This window comes from Vollenhovia emeryi, unplaced genomic scaffold (genome assembly GCF_000949405.1).
Source record: "Vollenhovia emeryi isolate VEMERY1.0 unplaced genomic scaffold, V.emery_V1.0 DF939154.1, whole genome shotgun sequence".
In the NCBI taxonomy this organism is placed as follows: Eukaryota; Metazoa; Arthropoda; class Insecta; order Hymenoptera; family Formicidae; genus Vollenhovia; species Vollenhovia emeryi.
In genome coordinates, this window is record NW_011967212.1 from 110,372 (window position 1) to 127,577 (window position 17,206).

General features: G+C 32.2%; 4 protein-coding genes across 14 annotated transcripts; 2 read left to right on the forward strand and 2 right to left on the reverse strand.

The window, feature by feature from the left end:
- The first annotated feature begins 12 nt into the window (after positions 1-12).
- On the forward strand, positions 13-3,289 carry LOC105565225. 3 transcript variants are annotated; one of them, XM_012018238.1, is made up of 5 exons: positions 13-237; positions 515-784; positions 1,107-1,331; positions 2,488-2,768; positions 3,214-3,289. In XM_012018238.1, the coding sequence occupies exons 1-4, from the start codon at positions 173-175 to the stop codon at positions 2,744-2,746; spliced, it is 819 nt and encodes a 272-aa protein (XP_011873628.1). In that variant the 5' UTR covers positions 13-172; the 3' UTR covers positions 2,747-2,768; positions 3,214-3,289. The 3 variants fall into 3 exon arrangements, with proteins under 3 accessions (XP_011873628.1, XP_011873629.1, XP_011873627.1); XM_012018239.1 differs by having other exon boundaries at positions 2,488-2,765; positions 3,211-3,286; XM_012018237.1 differs by having other exon boundaries at positions 2,488-3,220.
- Positions 3,290-6,526: 3,237 nt separating this feature from the next.
- Positions 6,527-8,176, forward strand: LOC105565227. The gene is made up of 5 exons (XM_012018240.1): positions 6,527-6,744; positions 7,342-7,420; positions 7,500-7,594; positions 7,682-7,787; positions 7,929-8,176. The coding sequence occupies exons 1-5, from the start codon at positions 6,697-6,699 to the stop codon at positions 8,012-8,014; spliced, it is 414 nt and encodes a 137-aa protein (XP_011873630.1). The 5' UTR covers positions 6,527-6,696; the 3' UTR covers positions 8,015-8,176.
- Positions 8,177-8,668: 492 nt separating this feature from the next.
- On the reverse strand, positions 8,669-15,157 carry LOC105565229 (protein cereblon). Of its 9 annotated transcripts, XM_012018242.1 has the most exons (9): positions 14,951-15,157; positions 14,781-14,807; positions 14,283-14,348; positions 12,609-12,700; positions 12,162-12,506; positions 10,884-11,136; positions 10,660-10,805; positions 10,106-10,302; positions 8,669-10,028 (listed from the first exon to the last, which is right to left on the reverse strand). In XM_012018242.1, the coding sequence occupies exons 1-9, from the start codon at positions 15,036-15,038 to the stop codon at positions 9,875-9,877; spliced, it is 1,368 nt and encodes a 455-aa protein (XP_011873632.1). In that variant the 5' UTR covers positions 15,039-15,157; the 3' UTR covers positions 8,669-9,874. The 9 variants fall into 9 exon arrangements, with proteins under 9 accessions (XP_011873632.1, XP_011873633.1, XP_011873637.1 ...); XM_012018243.1 differs by lacking the exon at positions 14,781-14,807 and having other exon boundaries at positions 14,951-15,156; XM_012018247.1 differs by lacking the exon at positions 14,781-14,807 and having other exon boundaries at positions 14,302-14,348; positions 14,951-14,972.
- A 495-nt stretch (positions 15,158-15,652) lies between these two features.
- On the reverse strand, positions 15,653-16,951 carry LOC105565228 (28S ribosomal protein S18c, mitochondrial). Its single transcript, XM_012018241.1, has 3 exons — positions 16,715-16,951; positions 16,271-16,478; positions 15,653-16,173 (listed from the first exon to the last, which is right to left on the reverse strand). The coding sequence occupies exons 1-3, from the start codon at positions 16,850-16,852 to the stop codon at positions 16,082-16,084; spliced, it is 438 nt and encodes a 145-aa protein (XP_011873631.1). The 5' UTR covers positions 16,853-16,951; the 3' UTR covers positions 15,653-16,081.
- Between the last annotated feature and the right edge of the window lie 255 nt (positions 16,952-17,206).

The following is a 17,206-nucleotide window of genomic DNA, read 5'->3' on the forward strand; positions in this document are numbered from 1 at the left end:
TTCCACCATGGATAGGCTTGATTCCCGGCACGAGACCCATGAGATAACCTTTCCAACGATGCATGTCACATACCTCGCGTACTAAAATTGCTTGTATGCGATCAAGAATTGACGGGATTGAGTCATCACAACAACCATCTAACTAAACTGATATTTGATCACATTTTTAAAGATGGTTGTGAGATGTCTTTTGTGCAAAACTACTTACCAGAAGGAAAGAGATATACAAATGCATAAGTAAATATACAAACTTTCTTATAAACTCTTATTGTTATGAAACTATAATTACATACATAATTTACATAGTTTTATTAAATCTACATATAAACTATGTATTGTACGATAAAATTAATGTGTAATAGTGTTTAATATAAATTATAAAGTAAAGTTATATGAGGTTAGATTACGTGTAGTGTTTTACATAAAAGAGACATTTCGAACATTAATAAATATTTCATGACAATAATAACATTGAATTATGCAAAATAAGTAATACTTTTATTATCATTTTTAGAGTTCCAAAAAAGAAAGAAATTATGAAAGTATGGCTGTCTATACTAAATATGGAACAAATAAATCCAAATGCAAAACTTTGTTCAAAACACTTCACAGAGGAGGATTTCACGATAAGTGTAACTGGAGGAAGAAAATATTTAAAACCTAATGCAATTCCGTCACTAAATTTATATCCAAAAACTAAGAAAGTCACTGGTTGCAGTAGCTCTGGAATAAAGGGAAAAAATGTACAGGACACATATGACATAAGCCATACATCTTTGAAAAGGTAATAGTAATTTACAAAATATATTAAATAATAAATATTGTTTAGAAACGAGACGGGAAACTAATAGTCAACTCAACTGGCTAATTATTTTATCGAATAATAAAAAATTGATTAATAAAAAAGTTAATTTAATCAATAATAAAAAATAGGGTTGAAACATTGTGTAATAAATCGATTAAATAATTAGCCAGCTGGGTTGACTATTAGTTTCCCGTCTCATTTCTAGTCATTACTGGTGACAATAAGCAAAGTCTCCTTCGTTAAATATTGTTTACATAATATTTTTATATTTAAATTCATACGTCAATTGTATGTGTTGTAGATCTCTGTCAATGGAACAGTTACTTGAAGAAGTACCTGTAACAAATATAAAAATAATTTATGATACAGACAGCCAACAAGTTTCGCAATTGCCACTAGAGACAGAAGCACTTTTACATCTAAATTCGCCTCTGAAAGCTGAGGAAATCACCGATTGTAGCAGCTCTAAGGAACAAAGTATACAAAACACACAACACTGCAATGTGACACATGCCTCTTTGAAAAGGTAACATTAGTTTACAAGCAAGATGTTAAGTAATGAATATTGTCGATATATTATTTTTATGTTTAAATCAGGCTTGCGGCTGGATTGCACATTTTGACCAATTTTGTCTCTCTAGTCCCACAAGATGTTTAGTTCATTGAATTATTATTATTCTTATATTTACAAAGTATAAAGTTACAGTAAAATGGGATTCTTGTGGATGGGATGGGACATCTTGTGGGATTACACATGCCAAAGCCGTATGATTTGTAGCTAATATCGTCCCTGAAATCGTCTTACGTTTTTGCAAACAGCCCACATGCTTGAAACAACTTGCTCAGATGAAGCAATGTGCAAATTTTCAATTTCCACTTTATTTCTATTATCTTAACAAAACATTTAATATTTACTTGTCATTCTGTTCATGATACATGACAATGTTGATTTGCGTTCAACATCTATTTTATACAGGGTTGGGCAAGTTGTTTTATAAAAGTATCTAGTTACAGTTTTGTTCGCTAAAAATGTAACTAGTTGTAGTTACAAGTTACTAATTATAAAAAATTGACGCGTTACAGTTACAGGCATAGTTACTAAAAGAGTAACGAATTGTTACTTTGCAGTTACTTTCTTGCAATAAAAATGAAAATATCAAATCAGTATTTGAATTGTAAAGTGTAGATAAAGGCGTTTATGCGCAAAGACCTGATCGATCTGTGGAGGTTTAAAATATATATAAAATAACTATTAATGTAACTATTAAATTAGTTACTGTTTTTTTTTTAAATTAAACTTAAATTTTAAATTAAAATTAAACTAGTTACTTATCGACAAAACGTAACTGATTGTAAGTTAAGTTACTGTTACAGATAGAGAGAAAGTAACAAAGTTAAGTTAGAATTACCAAAAACAGTAACTGTAACTGTAATACATGCTTTATTACAAGTAACGAGTTACTTTCCAATCCTGATTTGATGTATATAAATAAATCAATTCATAATTTTTTTTTCAATAAATCTTTATTTGCATTTACAATCATATGTTTTTATGTGTTTTCATATGCTTGTAGTTCATATAAAAACATGAGAGAAGTGGAGATAGTAGTAAACAAAATCGGTCAAAACATGCAATGCCGCTGCAGGCCCGAGTTTAAATTGATATGTTAATTGTATTACAGATCCCTGTCAATGGAACACTCATTAGAAGAAGTGCCTCTAAAAAATTTAATAACAATTTATGATATAGATGTCAAAAAGGTTTCACAATCACCACTAGAAGCAGAAGCATGTTTGGAAGTACTGTTTGAAGAACTGCATGCAAAAAAGAAGGAAGTAAAATTTCTCAACAATAAAATTTGCAAATTGCAGAAAACAGTGAAGGATTTAAGCTCATTAATAGATACTTTGCAAGATAAGTTAATAAACGATCACAGCTAAAGATGTATTTAAAAAATTTAAGAAATGTGCAAAGTGGAAATTTACACGTTGCTTCCTCATCATCTGGATAAGTTGTTTCTTTTTCAATTTTGGCTTTCTCATAGACTTTGTGAATTAAGGTGTAAATTAGAAATTCGAAATTGCTTTCTCAGATTTTTAAGTGGCACACAAAGCCTTTCCCGTATGAGAAAGCCATGCGCAAGTTTTTAATTCTCCTTCCATGTACATGCGAGTTATTGGTTTTCTTATAAAAGAAGTGTGTGAATTAAAATTCTGAGGGAGCAATTTTCAAGTTACACCTTAACTCGCAAAGCTTCCTCTATGAAGAAGCCAAAATTGAAACAACTTGCCCAGATGATGAGGAAATTAAAATTCTGAGGCAGCAATTTTCAAGTTACACCTTAACTCGCAAAGCTTCCTCTATGAAGAAGCCAAAATTGAAACAACTTGCCCAGATGATGAGGAAGCAATGTGCAAATTTTCAGTTTCCACTCTTCTTTATTTCTATTATCTTAACGAAACAATTGACATTTGTCATCTGTTGATGATACATGACAACATTGGCCACGTTCAGCAAGCACAACTGTTGAGTGAGCGCTCAATGATTTCTTAATATAATTGGCTGGATCTAAAAGTATTAACCAATCATACTGAGGCGCTTACTCAACTATTGTGTCTGCTGAACGCGGCCATTGATTTGCGTTTAATAAATCATATTCGATGTATATAAATCAATTCTAAGTTTTCTTTTTCAATAAATCTTCATTTGCCTTTATTACAATCATATGCTCTTCCGTGTTTCCACACATGCTTGTAGTTCATATAAAAGCATAAGGTTTTTCTTATAAATTTATTTTTTATTTTTAAGCACTTTTATTTTTTTAAATTTGGATATTCAAATGGTATACACGTGTATTATATTACATAATATAATAGGTATACATATATTTTGTAAGGTTAAAATAAATTTGAATAAATTTGAAAATATGTAATATAGAAAAAATGTTCAAAATCAAAGTTGTAGTGTTTTAAATTATGCATTATATAATATAATAATACAGTATAATAATACCTTGATTTACGCGTTAAAGTCACTCAGTAAAGAACACCTTAAATTTTTTAAATAAAACCGCTTTTTTCATTACATATTCTTATAAATTAACACGAGAGCTTTCCAAAACACTATAATAAAGTATAATTCGTTAGGTACTTTGTGACTTATGAATGCATGGGGGATAGAGGCGTTAGAAAACTTGAGAGAAGAAAATGAAAACTGGAGAGAGAAGATTGTAGAAAGAGAGAGACACTCACAAAGGCAGTTGAAAGGTAATAGAATAATGGAATCTAGATATAACGAAAGATATAAGGAGAAAGGAGATTTAGGGGAAAGATTAAGGGTAAGATACCTAAGAAAGAAGAGTTTAGATAAGCAAATTTTAGGAGATAGTGTCAGAGATGCGGTAACCTGGAGATAAATAATAAATATGGGTTAGATATTGATGAGAGGAGCCGCGTTTTCTGTAACTTAGGACAAGATACTTTAGAACACTGTGACCGATTGCATGGAAACGAGAGGATGATTTGATGAATTAGGAAAGAACTAAAGAGAGATAATAAAATGTGGAGCGACGAATCAGATAAAATAATAGGAAAAGTAATTAGGAAATTATGTAAAGAAAGAGAGCGTAGAATTGTTAAGCAAGAGAATGGTAACGAGGAAAGGAGTGATAAGTAAAGCTCGATAAAGGAGGTAATAAACAGCAAGTAGAGACCAAGACACTGTAAAGATAATGTGAAACGAGCTAAGCAGTACAAATGTAATAAATTAGGTATTATATATATATTGTGTAAATTATGTAAATATGGATATATATAAAAGTATGTACATAAAAGCTTGGGTTCGGAATTAGGCAGAATAGTTATAAGAGAGTGTAAAGGTATGAATAAGTTAAGGCACTGTTTGTAAATCAAGTCCACTCCTTAGCATATGTGTGTGTGTGTGTGTATGCTGAAGTTAAAATAAATATTATATGTATATGTATGCATAACTGAACCCTTGTACCAATTAACACCAAATTCAATACTAATCTTCCTTCAATGATACTTTATTAATCTAAAAAATAAAATAAAATCACCGATCTCTCAAATTTTGCAGCAGTTAGAGAATACACACCATTTTCAGCACACAAACGTACACAAACATACACACTCACGCGTGCGTACGCAGACACTTTGGTCTAAATGTTTAAAAAGATATGTTCGAGATGTAATAAATCTATTTGAAACCAAATGTACCTTATTTCTAAGACCTTAAAGCATCGTTTAAGCGAAAGTTTCGATTTTTTGAAATTTCTAGAGCGTTGTAACCCCTTAATCAAATATTGCTTGTTATGCAATATTAAATTTGTTAAATAAAATATTGTCAAAACTGACACGTTATTACTGAGAAAAATTATAATTATATTTTCTTTTTTGAAGATATAACGTTTTAAGAAGCTGTATATCCAATCGGTGTCTAATTATTTATACACGGAATATACAAAGTGATAACACGCGCGATAAATGTAAAAACAAAAATGTTAACTAGAAACACCTATTATCAACAGTATCAAAGTTAACAATAATCAATCTCAGAAACGACAAATCGTCCTTGTGCACATCTCCACCAACTTTACTTGAATCGCTAGGATTATTCATATGAAATGTATACATGTGTAAACTAAATAAAGCGTCAGAGCTATCGCGCTAAGTGATCTTTTTATGACAGGAAGGACGCCTATACTTTAATACCATGACAATGTCACATCGTATATACGGGAAAAAATTATATAAAATCGACTATATAATGATGATGATGACGCGTGCGCGATGTGTGCTGTGTATGTGTGAATACCATGAGATAATTGACGCTCAGAATCATAAAATTCTAATCGGCATAGCCACAATAATTTCAAGGAAATTGTAGCTGGCAGACGATGCTCATCTTTATTAGATAAAACATTCATTTCAAAAATAATTACAAGAAAAACAGTGTTCCTATACTTATTACCGAGAAAAATATTAAAATAACAAAGTTTCGTTTTTATACGACAGGAAGTACTTCTGCGTAATAATCTTTGAAAAACTGCGCGTTTCATTGTATGTCTAAAAAAAACCTTAGCTTTCAATAATGTCAATACATTGAGATAATTAGATAGTATTAATAATGTTCAAGCACTAATAATTTTATCTATATTTTCTCATTAAATGATATCAGATTATATATGTATTTTCTCCGTTTCTTCTTAATTTTCCATTGTCATCACAATGTCACATCGTTATTGCGTAAATTTGTAAATAATCAGCCATCTCTCTCTCTCTCTCTCTCGCTCTCTTTCTCTCTCTCTCTCTAGTCCCACAAGATGTTTAGTTTATTGAATTATTATTATTATTATATTTACAAAGTATAAAGTTACAGTAAAATGGGATTCTTTCCCTTACCTTCATGTCAATTTTCAGAAAATTCAATATTCCTTTTAGTCCCCAACCTGTAGAAGTTTACCAATCATTATAGCTATAATTGAAATTAAAACTATAGAATCTCTTATTTAGTATGCTGTTTTTTATTTTTCACTTGATAAAGTTTTCACTCATATATGTATAAAATCAACTAACAAGTGTTAAAATGAATTCTGCTGTTAATACTTGTCAAATATTAGTAGCAGAATTTCAAGACTAGAAACATGAATATATTGTATTGTTTGCTGTTAGTGCCATGATTTATTGCTTCCTCGGAAGGATAACGGACGTGATTCAAACATTCCCCCACGCATGGTACCAGAGATCATCAAGGAGAGCACATAAGCGTTATATCACAGACTATAAAAGCTTAGGATAGTATCTCATGGTTAGCCAGTAACTATATTTGATCACGGACTTAAACTACATAGTGTCGAAAAGAAAAATTAAACATGAAAGCAATTGTAATAGTGCTTGCAATTTCTCTCGTTGCTGTCTTGGTAAGACTATTATCTTTGCTAATAATGTATTTAATCTACTTCTCTGGAAAATATATGGCTTGTTTTTATTTGTCCTTTATTTAATCATTTTTTAGTATATTCAATTTAATTCTATCAAACTTACTATTCACATACATCTTTAACCTTCTATTTGTAAAAGTTTTCGCATTTCTTTCTAATTTTTCTCATGTTAGACTGCGTATTGTTTCTTAACGTATTTAATTTTTACAGAATGAAAATTAAATATTGTAAAAAATATTTCTTGATCGTCTGATACATCTTAAATAGAAGATGCACATTTATAAATGCATTAAAATTACTGACAATAGGCATACATTAGCGAATAAGACAAAACTTTACTCGAAAACCTAATTGGACCTATTATACCCATACAGTATACATGTCTAAAAGACATCTTTAAGACAACTTTAAGTCATCTTTCAGACATACATATTTAAAAGACGACTAGTTAGATCTTGTCATTTACTTTAGATGACATTAAAATATCACCTTGTACATTCATGCAAACGACATGCCAAAAATGTGAATTTATATCCAAATGTGAATAATAATACCTAAATATCTATTTGACTGTAGGGTGGGTTAACTGATGAACAAAAGGCAAAATTGAGACAGTACAGAAGTGACTGTGTCACTGAAACTGGGATCGATCCAAGCAAGTGAAGAATAAATTATATGCGTAATTACAAAATTAAAATAAATGATATATACATTAATAATAATTTGAATTTCAGCTGTGCTGGAAAATATCAGAACAAAAGGGGAAGTACCGGAGAATGACGAAAAGCTTGCCTGCTTTGGTACCTGTATGTTAAAGAAAATGGGAATTGTAAGCAATATTTGTATTTCGTTATAATGTGTGCATTAAGAAAATAAGTAAAGAACACATTGATTTTTCTAATGTTGCTTGTGCCAGATGAATGCAGACGAAGAGATTGAGTGGGAGCTAGCTCGTAGTAAATTGCCAGCAGACATACCGCAAGAAAAATTCGAAGCAGCATATAATGCATGCAAAGACATTAGTAAGTATAATATGCATTTAACAAGAGCCTAGGTCAATTTTATCCATTACAAAATTGATATTGTAATCTTATGATTCTTTCAATTCTCTCAAACATTTCTCTTAAATGAAAGCAGAATGAAACATTAAAGTATTGTTTCAGCTGGAACTGGTTGCGAAAAGGGACACAATCTGCTTAAATGTTTCAGGGAAAATACATTTTCTTATTTTTTTAACAATAGCGAATAAGGCAAAGCTTTACATGAAAATCTAATTAGACCTATTAATTAGGGTTAGATCTGTCGTCTACTTTAGACGACATTAAACTATTACTTTGCACGTTCATGTAAACAATAATGTAAAGCAATGTGTTAATGAAAAAATTAATACACATGTCGTTCTAGCATAAAACAAGTCTCTTTAATTTTCCTAGACACTCTAGACAAATATAAGCTTCTACATAGAACATATATTATCGCTTATAATTATTTGAACGACTAGATATTTTATTCTTTACTTTAATATGGGAGGGAGAGAGGGAGGGGGGAGAGAGAGAGAGAGAGAGATTTACGGGCATACACATACAAATATTTCATCTTAAATAAATTGTAATATATAAAATTTCGTATATATTTTATTTTAGTCTTGTACACACTTTATTTTTAAATCTAAATTTTAAAGATTACAATAAAATATGTGTCATTGTAATAAAATTCCAGTACAGAAATATGGTTTACACATAAATGTATCAGCAAACTATATGTATATTATACATAAGTATATACATATGCATCTCATCATAATAAAAATTCCACAAATAAAAGGAATTTATTTATATACATTAAATAAAATCTGAAAATTTGCTCAACAAATATTTTAACCATTTTTCTTGTTCAAAGCATTAAGTGAGTAAGATTATACAAAAGCACAATATATTTCTTAACATAAGTTTTACAATATTTTACAATAATTTATAATAATAAAAAGGAAAAGATCTTACAAAGTTTAATTAATAGGAGAAATAACTGATCAATTTGCAGTAGCATCTATAGAAATTATTTCAAATTCTTTCTAATATAACTTATAACTTTTATTACTATAACTATTTTTCCCATATACAAAGTATCTTTTATAAATCACTATTGTCCAAGCATAGCTAGTTAAATTACAAACAAAACAAAACTCATATATAATTTATACATTAAGCACCATAAATGTTCTTTTTATTAATATATGAAATAGAAACTTAAGAATTCTAAAAAAGCAGGTTACATTTAAATACTTGTATATCATTATGCATAATTTTTAAAAATTACATTTCCTATCACCTTTATATTCGTAGCACTTTTAATCTTCCTATTTGTATGGTATTACGATACTCTTTTGCTCTTTTATCACCTTACAATTATTACTTGACCATGTATAAACAAAATAGAAATATACATACGATTTAAACATTTTAATCTACAAATATGCCATTAAAATAGACTGAGAATTAAAACGAGTTGTTCGATTACGATGTGTTAAGAATTTAAAAGCTGAATCTGAACACATGAACAATGGCTATAACTTTATATTACATTTCGTACTTTAAGAAATTTTTATTCAGGGAAATCCTTATATGGCGTTTATAAAATATAATTCTTTCGTGTACAAATAGTCCAGTCAAAATACGATTAGACAACCGCTCCGCGCGTAGCCTAGTAACTCTTGTTGCAAATATCTCAAATAATATGAGATATTTCAAACAATTCATAAGAACATTTTTTGTAGATATTTGTCTGCTCTACAACTTTGATCTCTACACTAATTTCGAAATTCATCGTATTTGTGGAGAAAAACGATATTGTTTATAAATTGTTAGTAAAAAAACATACTTAGGGATGGCGGAATTTGGATATGTTGCTCAGTATATTTTTCTGAACACAATGACGTAATAAAACATTGTATTTTAACTGGACTAAAACTATTGATTGCCTCTCCCCATTTTCAAAATAATGTACTGATCGTAATATATAAACATGACTTATACTGCTTCAAAAAATATTCACCTAACGATTATTGAGACATTTATGATGCATAATGTACATTACTGTTTTGATCCTCTTTTTATTTCTTCTTCTTAACTTTTAAGTCTTTATTTTTCAAACTTCTGCGCGTTAGACCCCAAAACTCCTTGGGTCTTAAATCACTTCCCACCGCTGTGAATTTCCAGCCAACATGATGACGACAGCCTTTACAGATAGCTATTGTCCAAGCATATCTAAAATGACACATGTATGAGAAGTAGAATAAAATTTTACGCATGATTTTTTTACATGCTAGAACGTTGCATTTTACCCTGGAAACCAGCTGTACTCAATTGAAGGATCTGAATTGTTAAGTACAACACCTTGAACATGATAAAAAGTTATAGTTTCATGTATAACACCGCCAGGATTGACATAAGTACCCTGTGGGCCTTCTTTATTCATCGGGAACATATGTGATTGTCTCCCAATGAAGGATTCGCAATTAACACATACATATATCTTATCCTTCAAATAACAGACATTGATATTAAAGATTATATACCAAAAAAGTACGGTTTAATATATAGTATGATCATAGTATAACTAGTAGGTCCACTCTCTGTCGGCTCCTTTGATTTTTGTAGTCTCGAATACATGGTATTTCGCCATGTTTTTGGTACAAATCCAGCAGCATATGTGTATGTACGCACATACGTACGTATGAGTGCGTACTCATCAAACTCTACTACCCCACATACAACTTTCTTCTCATTGGCTGCACCAACAAAATGTTGGATGCTCAGAAGGGATAGACGCAAAACGAGACAAATGACAGAGTGGACCTACTAGTTATACTATGGCATGATACTATTTCATACATACTTCTACGAGATATTTCATTTCTCTTTGCAATCGGGAAATAGCACAATCATAAGTTAATAACATGAGTCTTTCATTGTGATCCATTAGGATATTTTGTGCAACCCAGAAGGACAGATCTACGGGATCTTTAGGTACACTACCACCTCCTAAAATATAAATTGTAATTCTAAAAATTATAATAAGTGTCAAAGCGACATAATTTTTCATATGATCACAACACATACTAGTCTCAAGAAATTGCAAGTGCTGACGTATTCTAAAGGAGAGTCTTATAGGGTCGTACTGTCTATAGACCCAAGCTGGCCAAGCAGTTACTGCAGCATCAAAATTTTCTACTCTTTCTTGCTTTTTCATATCTTCCTCAGAATCGACAGAGATTCTCAAGTGATCTAATGAGGCTAAACGTTGGTCCAAAAATGGTGGCTCAAGTGTTATCTCTGGTAATACTTTAACATTTGCCGAAATTTTGTTATTATCCTGATTATAAATAACATAAAAAATTAATAACTAATAATCACTTAATTACTTAAATAACCAAAATTATATTAACATCCAAAACTAAAATCTTTAATATTCCCAGTGACGGACAGAATGGTTGTACTTTGTTTTAAATGAGTTTAGGCAAGTGCATTTAGATTAAAGGTGTATGTTCCAAAATATTTTCTGCGAGAAAAATTTTACTCGAAAAATGGATCGAAAACGCTCAAAATGGTTTCGAAATGGCCATCAAGTAAAATATTCTTCGGAGAAGATTTTTGAAGCACAACCTGCATCTAAATGCACATTTCTAAACTGATTAAAAATGTAATTAAAGAAATTTATTGCGAAGGATATTACCACAACAGTCGAATTGGTGAGACGCCCGCCTAGAGTGTAGGGAAGTCCAGGTTCAAACCCTGGCCGAGGTAATATTTTTCGCAATAAATTTTTTTAATTACAATTTGCCAGTCAAGCGTCGTTTAGCAATTTTTCTACATTAGTTAATCATGCACTGACGTCAAATAATTCTTTACGTCATTAAAAATGTGTTGCAACCATTCTGTCCATCACTCTGTACATATAATATTCTATACTTAAAAATACCAGTGCCAATTATTAAATTGTAGCTTATTCAATAATTAGTTTTTATGTAATTACGTTGTTTTGAAAGTGGTAAAGAAACAACAAACTTCTTTTTGCGACTTCTGTCGGGAGTTTTTACAGATATCAGATATAAACGTCAAAGGTTGAAAATATACATCATTTCGTATATAAAATTACATACAAAAACTTGATTAAGACTCCCCTAAAACTTTTCTAAAAATCTAGTCAATAATTTTTATGAAAAATATACTCTAAAATGTCTCCTTTCAGATTACAAATACAGATCTTTTCTAATAGTTTTTACATGATCTCAATACATTTAACTATCATTTATTCAAAGGTGCTTTTTGAATAAACCAATACAAGCTAGCAGTCGTAAATCTAATGTATATTTGTATACACATCGTGTAAAAACCAACCTGTGTTACAATACGTAATATCTTAAAGCGTTGCCTGCCTTTAGCCTTCAGGCGAAACTCTCGCCGTCCGTGATCAAGCAATACACCTCCGTCCGTGTACTCGTAAATTTCTGCGGTCGTTCCTATTCGCTCCATGTCAGGATAACCGTAACATACGACACCAAAAGTACGATCGTTTTGTATGCACGCTTGTAACATCTCTATAGTTTGTGTACCAAAGACTGTCATAGGTAACGTTTGTCCAGGGAATAATACAGACTGCTTTACTACTAACGGTAGATTCATATAAATGCCATCGTCCAATATAGTCCGTCCCCTTACTTCCTCCAAATTCTGCCCTAAATACTGCAAATAATATATTTATTATAATAGTGCTAATTTATGTTATACATTAGCATGACTAATAATACACCAGATGTTATCTTTGAAATACTGGGAAATACTTACAGAATGTGTCGCTGGTAATGTCACATCAAATGTATTCTCTGAGGGCACTGGAACGTCCTCCATGTTAGACTCTAGTCTGTTACTCGATAAATCTACAAATGTATTATAATTTGTTATACATTTGATGATATATAATTTTTTTTGTACACACACACACACACACATATTTTATACACGCGAGCGCGCACGTACAAATGCACACCTACACAAGGTGTGATTAAAAGGTACAACCAAACGTTGAAGGAAACATTTCTCATATATAGAGGATGAAAATATGTTGTACAAACATCTGGAAATGGTGAAACACCGGCATAACTGTTGTCATAAAGCCCATCCAGTAATAGAGAAAAAGAAAGACATAAAATGAATACTGTTTATCTAATATGATTGAAATGTGTACATTTTATGGGTGCACAAGCTAGTTTGTTCTTGTTTAAAATGTCATCCGTCCTATGCAAGTCCTCTAGCAGGAAACGTTTGGGTTTAGTAAGTAATTAGTCCTCCTTCCACTTACTTCATTGCTGTATCACTGAACGCATATCACTGAACAGGTAGTTTTAACTATTGTATGTTCATAAATGTGCCCATAATGTATTCAAACGATTCAGGATCATCAGGAAGTGCAAGCATCACAAGCAGTTGACAATAAATGGCGTTGCAAATTGATAATTCGATATTTTTTCCAAAATGAGGAAGGAAGCATCTCTATGTTCATGTAACATATTTTCATCCTTTATACGTGAGGAATGTTTAGCACTTAGTTACATCCTGTACAGTGATGGACAGAATAAGTGCATATGTATGTAGAGAAAAGTCCTCTATTATGAGATAGGATTATAATACGAGACAGCAAGTTTTCAACACCCAAATTCAATCACAAATCTGTTTCCTACAACAATGACATGACCTAACAATAAATTTTCCACTAAACAAATTTTGCTCCAAGGGCAATAAATTCACGGCGGAACATACAGAAGACACCTATTAATTTAATAGAAAATCCATTACCTCAGAATAGGAAACTTTCTTCTATACAAGGTGTATCGAAAGGTAAGATCAACCAAAGAGGACTATTGTAGCTTATCCCAAGGACTCTCCTCCGGGACTAAGTGAAGTGATGCTTCACTAACCCTACAATTTTTGTGTAAAAACATTTTTCTCGAAAACGCGTACTTTTCGAAATATTGAGAGGTTCCACACTTTTTATCAACCCCTGTAAAGCGCTGTACTTCCTAAACCATAGCAAATACGAAAAAATTTCATTTACATCTTGCGTTCTACTCACGCTCCTCTTTCACCTCCTCTTCGGTTGACCTTACCTTTCGATACACCCTGCACTTATTGCCCTTGGAGTGAAATCTGTTCGATAAAAAACTGATTGTCAAGTCGTGTAGTCGTTGCAAAAAGATTCGCGATTGAATTTGGGCGTCGAAAACCTGCTGTCTCACATAAAAAAATCTATCTCATAATAGAGGACCTTCCTCTACATATCAGACCAGGCCAGCGATGCGACCGTTCACACAAGTGTCGTTCAGTCCTTATAGTTTGTCGAGTGCGAAGGGAACCAGAATGACGTTGTGTCGACCAGCATCGCTAAACGGAAGGCACCTACTACAAGTTACTTGCGGAGAACCGTGGTATCCGTTAAGATGTAAAACATATCGGAGACTATACCTAGCTCAACCGTGCTTACGTCTGACCAGTTTTCATGATCCTCATCTAGGCCGCTACGCGGGGACTCTGTAAAACAGTTCAACTTGAACATTGGACATTCGAGCAGTCTGAGGCGCAAGTGCGTCATTTTATACGTAGGTTATGCCATGATCTATAGCTTTGTTTTGTTTTCTGTTCCTGCACTGGTGAAACTCACCGAGGGGAAGAAAAAGCCAGGACGATGTCAGTTTGGTGTCGCATTGACGAAATTTATGTCGGATTTTGGTCAACGTGGCGTCAAATCGACCAAAATTTGACGCAAATCTGGCCAATGCGACACGAAATTGACGTCGTCCCGACTTCTTCTTCTCCCCGGGTGGTGCAGCGAGCTGAAATAAGGAAAAAATATACATACACTTGTTCTTATTCTAATTTATCGCACTAGTTTACCAGTGCGGCAACAGGAAACAAGCCTTCGAAAACGATGCAGCAAGTTACCGCAGCAGACGAGGACTTAACTGTCAGTACAGCTGATCCTTATATTCGCTTCACGTTCACGCGCGATTTGGATTTCCAAACAACAGATGTTTACATATATTTAGAATTGCGTGGATACATAATGTTTTTTCGGAGCGCAACATATATATATCCCATACGCCGCGTCGAGTAATTCGGGCCTAAAAACATACCTACTAAGGGAAAATCACGGTTATCATATCGCCCGGTGTCGTAATCACTATACTCGGAGTCGGAGTCGTAGTCCTCGTCAACGTCCATTGTTACTTATTCGATTACGGTACAAATAAAATCGATTCGTTTGTAAGCAAACTCTGAGCAAGCATCAACACGTACGTACACACTATTCTTGACGTCAGGGGGATGTTAGATGGGTCGAGCCTTCACGCGCATGCGCGACCATTACGGTTCCGTGGACTGCTCGATACTGATAAAAAAAAAAAAGAGAGAGGAGATATTCGTTGTAACCAGCCAATAAATCGATTCAACGACATTTTCTAAAAGTTGATAGAAAATTTACTTCGCAAATATTTGACGAATAAATGTACGTATATGACATAAACCGATGTGCGTACAAATGAATATAACACATGTGAACACATTATAACATTATAACGCATTGTGAAAGGGAAAGGATGTATGTACACTTTATATTTCTTTGTTTTTATTTTTTTTAATGTTTTAATATGTATATCAATTTTGTTAATTATGAAATATATGCAGTCACGTCGTTTCTGAAAAGTAGTTTTGCATTTTCTTTTTATTATCCGATTCATCTCACTGTTTTGCACGTAAGATATTAAGGTACGGTTTGCCTAAAAATTAATAGTTTGTGAAAAGTTTTGTTTTACGTCAAAATCTACCAGAATAAAAAATATTATATAAACTATTTATTTTCTTTCTGTAACTACACTGTCTTACACTTTTATATGCAGAACAATTTAAAGAATTAAGTTATGTAAAACAAATCATATAGTTCCATGTTTGTAATGATGATAATTTTCGTGTTATCTTAAAAAACTATTTGGTATCCAATAACAGTACAAATTTATATTATAATATTACAAGATTTGCATATGGTATTCTATAAAATCACTTTAACATTCAGCTGGCAAAATTATTCGTTATGTATAATCGAACATAAAAGTTTCATTTGGCGTAAATACGACAAATTCTTTAAATAAATAAAAATTTGGTGGCGTTAATACAATGCACTATAATCATCTCACTTGTCATCTTATTTGTCGTTTATGTATAAACATGAATGTACGTACACATGTATATAGCTACGTAATATCACTCGCTTAATACTTGTGTGGCCTAAATGGGTGATTTGGATCAAATAGTTTTGGGTCTTTAACATATTCTGGTTCTTTCGTCCAGTAACCCATCAAACCTAAAATATAAAAACAAATGTTTATAGTTGTAATTTAACAAATCTATTATCCACATTCCTAAATTTAAAAAATACACGTGTGCGTGTGTGGATGTACCTGCACTTTGAGCTTTTGCAATTTCTTGTTCTAATTTCATTTGTTTATTTTTACACAACCCAGTTATGTGCCTTCCATACAGCCTGCCTGTATATCGACTTTGAAACTGCGAAAGCAATCTTATATTCTTATAATCTGGATCAATACCCAATCTACATAGGATACACTGCTGTTTTTCCTTTACATAGGGATTTTTAATTTCGATAGGCTGCAAATGCAAAAGAAATATATAAATATAACATATAAAAGTAATCTAAAAAGAGGCAAGAACAAAATACCGCAACAAATACGATGAAACCTTGCGCAGAGATACATCTCGATTTGCAGAATACACGAAGCAATGATTTTTATAATTCGCAATATTTCGAGATGTACGGACAACATAAAAAATCTAAAGTTAATCATAGATTTTTAGTGCAATCAAACACTTCGGAATGCCCTTACCATGTCATTTTCCACTGCAGTATTAATTTCTACCGAGTTGTCGGAAGAACTTTTACTTATGGTACGAAAACACGGTTTGTAGAATTTGCCAGCGACAAACGTCACTGGAACTCTTTGTGAAATGAAGGCAGAAATCATTTCGCGAGTTTTCAAAACCGATATATATTACGATAACAATATACGCAAAATAACCTCTAATCCTGCAGCCTGTTAAAAATCACTAGCATCGCTAGTTTGCTAGAATCATAAACGTAACGATTATGAAGACACGGAGTGCGTTTTCCGAGTCGCGCATGAAACGTATACCGTGCGTTCTTTTAGGCATCGGATACAGCAGTTTTTGCAGTAATTCATTCTTTTAGCCCGACTGCGCAGTCGACTGCACCGCAGATTTCCGTCAGCCGGCAAATCCGATGCGCAGCGGTTGCCAAATCCGATGCCTAAAAGAACGCACCCATATAAAGGCCAATGTCCACGATGCTAGAACTTGAT